Source organism: Paramormyrops kingsleyae, chromosome 19, assembly GCF_048594095.1.
Source record: "Paramormyrops kingsleyae isolate MSU_618 chromosome 19, PKINGS_0.4, whole genome shotgun sequence".
Lineage (NCBI taxonomy): Eukaryota > Metazoa > Chordata > Actinopteri > Osteoglossiformes > Mormyridae > Paramormyrops > Paramormyrops kingsleyae.
Window position 1 is genome coordinate 27,064,230 of NC_132815.1, and position 12,334 is coordinate 27,076,563.

Below are 12,334 nucleotides of genomic sequence, written 5' to 3' on the forward strand. Positions count from 1 at the left end.
TTTCCAGGAATGTGTCTTAGCAATCGAGAAAAACTGTAAACAAAAATAACCTGATTACATATATAGTTGCAAATTAAAAAGTCAAACATATTCGCTAAAGCTGCATATATGTTCGCCGCTGCTATCATGCAAGGTGCATGGTAAAAGGTGAAGGTGCATGGTAAAAGGTGAAGGTGCATGGTAAAAGGTGAAGGTGCATGGTAAAAGGTGCAAGGTGCGTATGCAGCACTTTTGTTTGCACTAATGTGTCATTACACCAGCAAATCTAACATCCTCAAACAAATAGTCGTAATGTTCCTAACAGAGCAGCATCTCAGTCATGAAATCGTAAAGCTGAAAAGTTTTCAGACACAGTATGCATTTTATAAAATGCTGGATAAATGTACTAAGTTTATTGGTGATTTCATGTTTGTCAAAGTTTACGTTCTTTAACAACTGTATATAGTAATGTAATTTTTCATACAAATCACCTCAGGTGAAACAATAAAAAAACACATTTTCAGGGATGCCAACTTGTGCATCTAGCATGACACTCACACTTTCAGACACTCACAAAATTCCATTATAATTCCATTATATACCTAAAATTAGCTACATCAAAAGTGTTGGGCAAACCCTATTGGCAAACCCTACAGACTATTTACAAGGTAATAAACTCTTACATACATATAAATGTGTGTGTAGACTTGCCTTGAATTGAAAATCTCACTCCAGCCAGCTGACCAAAGGTGGTAACCCTGCATTTTATAATACTGTCACCATCCAAAAAGTGAAAAATATCGTGACAATAATTTTAGGTCATATCACCCACCCCTATTTGCAATTGCCATCAATTTGGCCAAACGAAAGAAATGCAGGGGGTGTCTTCGACTCACCGGAAAGGACGACCTCAATGAGATCCCCCTCGTGGATGTCCTCAGCTGACGTCAGGCGCTGCAGAATGTTCTCAGAGTTCAGGTCATGGCGGAAGAGCAGGATCTTGTCATACATCCCGAAGAATCCGCACTCGGGGAACTGGGGGAAGAAGTGGGGACGCATTTCACAGGTGGCATGGCAATACATGCAGGCATGACACCTCGAACTCGGCCCACGCCAATTATAACAGCATGGCATGAAAACAGCAGCCCAGGGCAAGCAGCCTTCAAAAACCACACACAGGTGATGAGTCACTGCACTATTTTCCGTCACCATGGTTTCATGAAAGAAAATTATCCAATGACATCCCTGTATCTCTTCAGAAGATAGACCATTTGCTGACGTTCTCTAATAACCCACCCATCCATCAATCCATCCATCTTGAAACCACTTATCCTTGTTGGCAGAAGTGGATAGTACAGGAAGTAAAAATCCATATGAAGATTTTAAACTAACCAGTTGAGTTCTCTGTAACTGTGACTGTTTATTGAACTGGTCAGTTGAATCAAAATCTCGGTCTGGAGTTTTACTTTCTGGATCTGAACTATCCACCTCTTGCTTGTAGGGGGGGGGGTGAGGGTGGGGTAGCTGGGAAGCCTATTCCCAGGCAGCATAGGGCACAAGGCTGGGGTACGCCCTGCTCTTTGTAGCTATATAATGGCAAATAAATTTGACACTTCATAATAACACACAGTGTGTATATTACACACACAAAAGACCTAAGAGCAGTAAATGCAATTTCACTCAGGTCAAGATTTCTTAAGAATTTCTTTGATGTCTGAAAACACGACTGTAATCAGTGTTCAATCCAACAGTGCTGGGGTAACAGCCAGGACAACACCCTCATGAGGAGGGGAACTCAAACATCCTGCCATAAGGAAGATGCACCACAGGTCTGCTTCAGCTTTCCAGGAAGCGATCCGCACGTCCAAACCAGGATACTTCCCTTTAGGTAAGGTCCAGACACACTCCCCAATCACTTTCCAGAGAGTGTCATGCTGGAGGTACACCAGGATTGACACACACATGTGTTTGTACAGTGGTACCTCAGAACTCGAAATTAATCCGTTCAGAACTCCGGACCGAATCCTAAGAAGTTCGAGTTCTGATCGAATTTTCCCCATAAGAAATAATGGGAAACCAATTAATTGGTTCCCGGCCAGTTTTTTTTAGCATTTAAACACAAAATGAACCGTACAAAACAAGAAAAGCATATACTGTACTATACACATCTAAGCACATTAATTTTTAAAGTAAGAAAATAAATGTATCCAAACAATGTGTAAAGTTAAAAAAAAACAAAAAAAACAATGCACCATGCCCCGATCGTCCGCTCCTTCCGTGTACCACGCCCCCTCATTAACCCCGTGTGGAATCCTCGTGTGATCAGCTGTTTCTGGTTGTTGTCATTAGTCCTCTGTATTTAGTCCACATTTCAGTTTGCTTCCCCTGTCCGGTCATTGTATTGTCCGTCTGCGTTTTGCCTGCCTTACCTGTAATTAAACCCTGTATTCCCTGATATCCTGACGTCTGCGCCTTTGTCTCCTTTCTGTCCCCACTGGGCACGACAATATTATTATAATTAAATGTATTAATGCTTTATTATTAATATTGAAATAATAAGAAATCTTTAAATGTATTATATAATATTATACTGTTACTGTCTATCATTGTCTAAATGTATTTTTACTGTCTAAATATATGTATTCAGCTAGTGTAAACATGCACGATGCTATCACAGCGAATGCAAGGCTGAGACTGAAGCGTTACCAAGTTATCTTAGGTCGATGTTCACGGTTTGACTTCTCAGATTCAGATCGAGTTCTAGGTAATTTTTTTTCGAACTGGTTGGTTCGACTTTTAAAAAATTTGAGTTCTAATGAGTTCGAGAACTGAGGTACAACTGTATTCATATCTTTGTGAGGACTCTCCATTCATGTCTATGGGAAAAACCCTAATCGCAACAATGAAGACCTTAACCCTTACCCAGCCTTAACCTTAACTATAAGTAACCAAACAAAATACAAGACTTTTTTTTTTTTAAATTGCAGTCGTAGATTTTTAGAAAATTTATTTTCACTTTGTGGGGACTGAAAATGTGGTCCCCACATCGTCAAAATATCAGATTTTTAATATATTGTGAGGACATTTGCTTCCCATAATGTAATATATACATGGTCCATCAGTACCTCATTGAGTTATTTAACTAAGTGTTACATCCCGATTGTTCCGATCCTCGTGTGTGCCACGCCCCCTCTCTAGCTCGTGTGGAATCCCTGTGTTCCCAGCGGTTCCTTGTCATGTTATTTACTGTTATGTATTTAAGTCTGTGTCTGAGTATTTTTGGTAGTCCAGTCATTGATGTCGTTTCGTGCTCCTTAGTGTATTTCATCCTGAATAAACCCCGTTTATCAAATCTGCTGTATTAACTGTTACATTATCTCCTAAAATTGATCAGAGTCAAAAACATGTAAACTGCTGACAAAACCTGGGCTCAGAAGCACACAGGGTGACACAGGACCACTGGTAGGTTAAACTCTGTGATGGATTACCTTCACTGCCTGTTGTTTGCCTGATCTATCGCACATTTCCACAGGTTGTCTTTCAACTGAAAGTACCTCTCTCTACAGCAGAAGGCTTCAGTACTTTCTGTGCTAGAAAGCTTGTTCATTTAGTCTGGGATTTGCTGTCAAAAGACGGCTGACTGTTTTTAAATCACTTGTAAACATGTCAATCTCGGCCCAACTTACACAGCAAAAACTGTACTTAACCAAATACATACTATATTCCACATAACAGACACTGAGAAAGTGGCCCAGCTGTGTGCTAGTAGTCTGCAAAACACAAATTGCATACTTTATCGAAACAGTTATAACCGAAATATTGTCAGTTCAGTTATGGTTAGTTTAGTTATTGTGTTTTGCCTTTTTAGGGCAAGCCTACAGCATGTGATCCCTTTTTAATCACATGCTGCATGTGTATGTAAACTCAACATCAAGATGGACCTATGTAACTGAACTACAGCGAAGATCAGTTATGTTTCACTGGGAAAAAAATCCATCACAACTCAGTCAAATAAAAATTATGGATAATTAAGAATGTTAAGAAACTGCTGACCAGAAGGCATTGTACTTTTTTCAGTGGTTATTGTAATAATTCAATACAAATGCAAGAAAGTCAGTGCTTTAATTGGACCAAATATTTAACACTGCCATTCAGGAGGCAGATTACGTTTTCATGAGCACTTTTGTTATGGCAGAAGTTGCCATAACCTTCCGACAGCCTCATTTTCTGGCATTCTGGAGTGGAGGAACACTGGCAGCAATGCAATACTCTTCTTTGAGTCTTTGTACAGAAACTGGCGGAGAAAATGAGGGAAGAAAAAAGCTGCCTTTGGGTGTTTGTTTACTATGAACAGGCGTGTGAAGCTATACTTCTGTTCAGGTCAATCACCTGGCTGGCAGAGGCCACATCGGTGGGAACTGACTGGCAAGCCTAAGCCAAGACAGATGCAGAGAGCATAACAAACGTCAACAAGATGGCAGAGTTTAGCATCGGATCAAAGGCTAATAGCAGCATATGGGTTATATATGTGTGGGTAGTGGTTTGTGGCTGCTGTGTCTGTGATCAGGTCATTGGTTCAGATCCTGGGCTCAGTAGCTTGATTTGACTGTTGGATCTATGAGCAAGGCCCTTAACCCCCAATTGATCCAGTCTGACCTTGTTTTCTCAAAAATGTTCATCACTTTACATAAAAGTGCCTGCTAATTAGATAAAATGTAAATGCATGTTCTTACTGAGTGAAATAATTCACATCATTGCAAAATATTTTTATAAAACAGATTCAAACGCTACTAAAGGATAGTTCCCAAGCAGGTGACTGAACGAAAATGAACAATGTTTACATTTATATTAGTTTATCTAGCTTTGTCCAAAGCGACATAAAATCAAATGTTGCCAGCATTGCTAAGAAACCCAACAGATTGACACGTGAAGGCATTCTTAACTCTCTAAATGTTTTAATTTGTTCCCCACTGTCAGCTTCGAAGGGGAACGCGAGCGCGGAAGCAGGCGAATGAAGCCAAAAAGTCCGGTGAAGGGTTTATTTGAAGGGTTAAGGACAGGTGCAGACATCGACGGACTATACAACGATGACAGATCTCGGGAAACAGACTGAGACTCGGACTATATACACAAGACTAGGTAACAGAGAACGAGCTACAGGTGGGAACAATTAGGGCGAAACAGGAGGTAATGAGGTGGGCGTGGCACACATCGGGAGCGGACGGAGCGGGGCGTGACATAACCCCCCCCCAGGGAGGAGGCGACGGACGGGACCAAACCGGGGAACAGGACCTGAAAGACAAAACAGAACGTCAACCAAACCCAGGCAACAGGACGGAGACGCAAAACACGAACAGGGACGAAAAGAAGGACAGGACCTGACAGAGAACAGGGAAGGCGGAGAGACAGACCCAGAAGGGAGACACAGGGGGAACACCCACAGGCGACACGAAAGGGCCAGGAGTGCCAAAAGGAGGGACAAAGGGACCAGAAGGAGAGACAGGCGGGACGAACGAAAAGGGAGGAGGAGCAAGGGGAACACGAAAAGGCCCAGGCGGGCGACGGGCAGCGGCCGGAGGGGCCGCAGGGGAGAGGGAGAAGGGAGCAGGAGGGGACCACCCAGGGACCAAGGGAACGGGACGAGGGAGTGACGGAGGAGACACGGAGGGAGCAGGAGGGAACACCAGGGAAGGCAGGCAGGAGGGGGAAGCCGCGGCAGGCGGAGGCGCAGCCGGAGCCGGCGAAGGCGCCGTCCGACGCCAAGCCGGAGCAGGGGGGCCCGGAGGCGGCCGACCGGGAGCCGGAGGCGGGACCGAGGACCGGCACCCAGGAACCAGGGGGGGACCCGGCGGCGACCGCCGACCCCGAGGCGCAGGACCCGCAGGCAGCCACCGAGCCACAGCTAGGGGCCGAACGGGCGAGCCAGGGGGCAGGGCGGGCGGGACCCAGGCCCGACGCCTGTGTCCCCGTCCCTTATGGGACACTGACAGGCGGGGTCCTGGATGGTGTCGGTCTTGCCGGGGTAAGGGAGAGGGAGTTAGGAGGGAGGTCAATAGGGTAATCCCAGAGGGATCCCATTCCAGGCCATCCTCCTCCCCGGAGGAAGGAGCGGCAGCCAAACAGTTTGGGACCTCCTCGGGGACAGTGAGCAGGGCTGGGGGAAGTCGAGGCAGGGCCTCAGGTGAGGTCACGGGCAAGACAGGAACGGCGGCCTCAGGCGGGGCCGCGGGCAGGACTGGAACGGCGGCCTCAGGCGGGGCCGCGGGCAGGACGGGAACGGCGGCCAGCTGGACAGGCGCCGCAGGAGGAGCGGTGGCAGCAGGCCGCATACGGAGCAGCTGCCTCAGGGTTTCTTCCACCCCGGCTAGCTGTGGGAATGGGGAGTCAGGGGCTGCCATGGCAAACTCCCTGCGGAGTTGCTCCAGGAGCGGAGCTGCCTCCGGGGAGTCTTTTATGGCGGGTTCACCCACCACCCACCAGTACTGTTCCTGCAGCCGGTGAAACCTGCTGCCATCCTCCAGACAGGGCCGTGGTTCCGGGGCCCTGTGGGATGCTGCAGCAGGCAGTTCAGGTGCCGGCAGGACAGGCAGTTCAGGTGCCGGCAGGGCAGGCAGTTCCGGTGCCGGCAGAACAGGCAGTTCAGGTGCCGGCAGGATAGGCGTTGCCCTCCCGCGGCCAGCAGGGGGCGCCATCGCGGGGCAGAACCCCCCCCCAAAGGCGCGCACTCCGGGCGCGCCAGAGAGGGACACCCCGGCGGGCGCCACCAGCACGCGGCCAGCAGGGGCCGTCTCGGCGGGCGCAGCCTCCACGCGGCCAGCAGGGGGCGCCTCGGCGGGCGCAGCCTCCACGCGGCCAGCAGGGGGCGCCTCGGCGGGCGCCACCAGCACGCGGCCAGCAGGGGGCGCCTCAGCGGGCGCAGCCTCCACGCGGCCAGCCACCGGGACTGTAGGCAAGCCAGGTAGGGCAGGCGGGTCAAGCAGGAAAGGAGGTGCCGCTGACAAGGCGACGGAAGCTGCAGCAGGCGGTGCCGCAGGTAGAGCGGCAGCAGCTGCAGCAGGGAAGACAGGCAGGACGGGCAGGTCGAGCGGTGCCGCTGCCGAAGCGGCGGAAGCTGCAGCAGGCGGTGCCGCAGGCAGAGCGGCGGCAGCTGCAGCAGGGAAGACAGGCAGGACTGGCAGGTCGAGCGGTGCTGCTGGCATCGCGGCGGCTGCAGCAGGCGGGGCTGTAGGCAGCACAGCCGCGGGCAGATCGGCGGCGGCAGCAGGCAGCGCAGCCGCGGGCAGATCGGCGGCGGCAGCAGGCAGCGCAGCCGCGGGCAGATCCGGAACACGCTGGTCCGGAGCCGGCAGGAAGGGTGCTAAGCGCGTGGGCGCCCTCCCTTTCAGGGCTTTGGGAACCCGGGGAATGCCGTCCAGTACGGCGCGAATTCCGCCTTGCCCCAGACGCTCCGGATGCGAGCTGGCCAGGCTCGTAGCGACGGTTTCCTCAAAGGCGGGGAGGAGATAGCAGGCTCCCAGGAAGAGCGACGGAGTCTCCTCCTGGAGCTTCTCCCTTCGCTTGGCGAGCCGGCGTTGTAGCCGACGGAGGTACTTCCGGGCTTTGGCCAGGGGGTAGTCCTGCCCCGACGGGCGCTCCTCCCGGAGCAGGTCCCGGCCCCGGCTAACCAGCTCCAGGGCTACCGGGTCCTGCTGTACCTCGGGCTGGGCATGCCAGTATACGAAGTCCTGCAGCAGTCCGAGCCGGTGGTGCTCGGACTGCTGCTTCGTATTTTCCTGGAGATCTGTCATTCTGTCAGCTTCGAAGGGGAACGCGAGCACGGAAGCAGGCGAATGAAGCCAAAAAGTCCGGTGAAGGGTTTATTTGAAGGGTTAAGGACAGGTGCAGACATCGACGGACTATACAACGATGACAGATCTCGGGAAACAGACTGAGACTCGGACTATATACACAAGACTAGGTAACAGAGAACGAGCTACAGGTGGGAACAATTAGGGCGAAACAGGAGGTAATGAGGTGGGCGTGGCACACATCGGGAGCGGACGGAGCGGGGCGTGACACCCACTTACATAACATCTTTTCAGCAGCTGGCCTCCCCCAGTCTCTGAAATCTATTGCCCACTGGACCCAGCCTGCCTGAGTCACTGGGGACCTTCTACGACGGCAAAACACAACTAGGGACTAACCTGGAGGTCCTTGCTGCTTTGATGTGCATTACAGAGGATGGTGTGCAGAACAAATGATCCTGTGGAGAATATGAAAAAGGGCTGTGGAGAAGATAACATTCCAGTGGAAGGGACGGGCCCCTGCGGCCAGTGGGTGTCCTTCAGCCTGCTGTCAGCAACGGGCGAGTACATGGGGCAGCTCTGCACCTGCCAGACACTTTCCATGCAGAGCAGAAACTTCGATGTTCTTCTTTTAGGCTCTTTTTGATTTGTTTGAGAAAATGCATGAGAAAACTTTTGAGGAAAGTGTAAAGGATGAGAAAGATGACAAAAGGAGTAAGTGCGACCTTGTTTAAAGTAAGAGGTACTTCTACAAAAAAAAAGTTAGCATGGTGGGGGTGGGGGGCTCGTTTTCGGTATCAGTTGTTGACTGGGTGCTCATATTCTGAAACAAAGTGAAATTCCTTGTTGCACTCCAATGTACACAAACATGTACAAAATGAGTTAAAACGTGGCATCTACAAAAATAAGACAGAGGAGGTGGACAACATCATCATTGTCATCTTTGTGCATGAAGTCACCTTATTGCCATGGAGGAGAACTAGGAAGACTCATGAGTCCACAGAATGTGACTCCTCCAAAAGAGGATGCGTAACAAACCCAGAAGACCACCTGACCAATTATCCAGCCTGCAACTGAACTGTGTGCTGGGCACTCAACATCCAATGGCCAGAGATTAAACCTTCAGTTATGGAGCATCTCTGTCTAGATGACAGCCTGGGTTTGGGCCAGATCAAACCATTTCCTATCTGCAGAAAGGCTTATTTCAATAAAAAGCCAATATCTGCAGCCCACAGAGGAAGTTTAATAATTACCTTCCATGCTGAAATATTAATCATGGCCCATTTCACATAGACCATAATGCTACAGACAAATGAAACACACATATAACATAACCTTCTGCCAACTCGCCAACCCATCCCAAAGCCTTTATTGTTATTTGAATCTCTATTTTTATTAATGAAATCAACCTTGTTTTGGGTCTTCGATTCAATATGTCTTTATGAAGCGCACTATTTTAGTCACAGAGTGCTCTACATGACACAAAAGAAACATAATTACCGCTGCACCGAGAATTACAAAGGAGCTCTTCACTCAGTGATGGCCGCATTCATTGATTCTCCGAATGAAACTCAGTCCTGTTATTGGGACTAAAACCCGCCACACTCTTCATATACAAGTTCTTTTTTTTTCTTTCAATGCTTCGTTTTCAGCCTAAATGGTTCAGGACATGAGAGGGCCAATAAAAGCCCATAAAAGTAGGGTTTAATTACAATCCCATCTCTGCAAGCACCACATAAAGGCCGCACTTTGATCCAAGATATGGAATTCCCAAGGACGGACATGGAAGACCACTTGACACAGAGTGATTATAGAGACTCGGAACAGGGAGGAGGGGAAGAAAAATACACAGGCGGATAAACAGATAATGCATTTCTAAATCATCCAAATGCTCCAAAAAGAAAGTCAGAAAATCTGCATATAACACATATAAAATATCTGAAATGCCATGTCCTTTTGGATTTCGTTTTGTCCAACTTATGTCATGCCATCTGGAAGACATCCCAGCTTGAAAACGGAGGTTGTACTTTTGTGCATATCTATAATGCGAAGCGTATTGCACAGCCCCCGCCTGTTAGCACGTTTTAGAGCTCTGCAGCTACTTGAGACCCAGGTGCTGACCCATATTGAGACTTGGTCCAAAAAGACAGGGCAAATGGAAACAGTCCTGAACTACTGGATGTGAGAGATAGAGGAAGTCCTCTGGGATGGAATCAGACCAACCTGTAGGTCTGGGTGAGGATCTGATTATGACACAATCACTGGACTGAATGATGCCCCCTACTGTCACTGTCACTACGCCCTAGAAGCTGGATTCACTGAGGTAGCTGATAGGAAGCACCACCTCCAACTCTTTTCAAATGCTGTCAGATAACCACAGTCAGGGAAGCTTTAACCTGCTTACTCCAAAGCTGAAGGCAGCTTCAAAGGCAAACGGTAGGAAACTGCAGAGAAATGACGGACCGCATTGCCCACGCATACGTATATACGCACAGCGCATTTGACTTGACGTCTGTCGCATGGCTCCGGACGTGGAGATAAACCAGTGGAAGGTGGCTTTTTAAAACTGAGGTTTCGCTGAGTAAATATGTCACTTGTCTGTTAGAACCAGTTAACAGGAGTAAGCATAGGACAGAAGTCAGGACGGCACACTTTCATCTGTACTCAACAACAACAAAAAAAAGGCACATCTTCCAAAAAGAAACACAACATCCACAGGTATTCTGTTACTCAACATGGTCTGAAACAGGAGCAGGCACTGGGAAAGACTTCTGGAATTACAAGAGAAATAAGCCGAAACTGACGTTGTCGACTTGTTGGAGCAGCTGAATTTGCTTGGTTATCCAGGGCATCATAGACTAGGGGCTTACGAAGAACACGGGGAAAGTGTCTGGTTGGCCAGGTGGAAGGGGGAGGGCTGGGCAGGGTGCCAGGGGCTGACTGAGACACTTGCCACCAACCTAACACAGAGGTGCAGACAGAAGGGTCCGGAAGCAGGCATTCTGCAGCACGGCTCTACCGCAAGCGCCGCTCACAGCAGGGTTATCTTCACCGTCTAGGTGCAGCTCTCTGTGGTTCAGCTTCCTTAGCAGTTCTAAGACCCCATCCTGGCACTCAGGAAAGCCCTCTACTGATGGCGTACCAAAAGCACGATGACAAGAGGCATTAAAAACAAGCACTGAAACTGATTCAAAGGCTCCTCTACTTTACTGTCCCTTATTCTTTCTGAATGAATCTAAGCCAGGTCAACTTTTGCCATCACTCTTGGAAATACCAGAATTTGGATATAAACACATTCATAAACTCAACCATTCAGCACAACTTCTGTTTTGCATGCCTCATCTGTTGTTGTGTGACATAGGTACTGATATCGGGCGCAATGAACAGACCCGGTTAATCCCTGACAGTGGAGCAATCCAACACCACAAACCGCTCATCACCAGGAGGACAGCACTCTATGGAGCTGTCAATGAAGACAGGCTGAGAAAGAAGCGAAGCTTACTGGCCTACAGACCGGGGCAGGGAATCGGCTGGGAGGCCTGGACAGTAAATGGTGGAGGATAGAGCAGTTGAGCACTTGACTACATGAGACTGAGCCACCATGACAGACAGAGTAGGAGGCCTCCCCCCCCCACCTCCCATAACCACAGCATTACCTTTCTCTGATATGAATTCTCTTAAAGCACTGAGTGGAGGAGAGGATGTGTGAGGCGCCATCTTCCGGGGACCTCTCTGTCAGCTATGGAAGAAGGAGCTGACATGGGCTGGCGGGGGTGGGGGGGTCAGGGAGGTGCGAGTAAAGAGGCCCACAGGATGTACATGCACCTCCGGATTGAGGGTGCACCAGCCGGCTGGGGCAGGGTGGGGGGATCCTGCCAAAAGGTTGGCAGAGACTCTCGTGCATGGGGGCTGGAACGTTCCCACCGCTACTCCCCACCCCCGAATGTCGGGAGGAGCTCACAGCAGGCCTGTTTAACCTGGCAGACCCTTACCCCTGCAATGGGGATGCGTGCCACAACTGCATCCACAGTCAACAAATGCACCTAGGCCTTGACACTCAGCTGAGAAACTTAGAGAAACAGGCATAGTAAAAACAACTAGTGCTAATGCAGCTAATCGTTACTGTGGCTAGTCACTGAAGAGAGTCTTGTCTAAATCAGGCATCTCCAGTGAGAAACAATTACCTTGCATTTAACCAGCATTGCTGTGAACAAGCAGGTACTGTACACTGTGACTGTCTCACACCTTCTCAGTCAATTTGTGTGGCTGAAACCCAAACTGATATGAGCACAGCACATTACAACAGCATGCAAATATGGTGAAGGTGGACACACTTTCATGTAAATAAATCAAATCAAAACAAATCCAAGTTTATTTATAAAGCACTTTTAAATAACCAAAGTTGACCAAAGTGCTGTACAGATTTACATCCTTAAAGTGGAAAAAAATAACACACTGTATTAAAAAATACAAGCATTGAAACACTTTAATCTCCTTGTGTACAAGCAATGACATTTAGCACTGTACAAAAGCATTATAATGTTGCTTTTCACCTGGTAAACAAATATAAA

At 48.7% G+C, this 12,334-nt stretch overlaps 1 protein-coding gene across 2 annotated transcripts in view; it reads right to left on the reverse strand.

Moving 5' to 3' along the window:
- Positions 1-12,334, reverse strand: part of LOC111851194 (serine/threonine-protein kinase D3) — a 55,561-nt gene that overhangs the window by 23,452 nt on the left and 19,775 nt on the right. For both annotated transcript variants that reach the window (XM_023825877.2, XM_023825878.2), the window contains one exon: positions 876-1,014. In XM_023825877.2, coding sequence (XP_023681645.2) covers positions 876-1,014 — 139 coding nt within the window. The remainder of the gene's footprint in view (positions 1-875; positions 1,015-12,334) is intronic.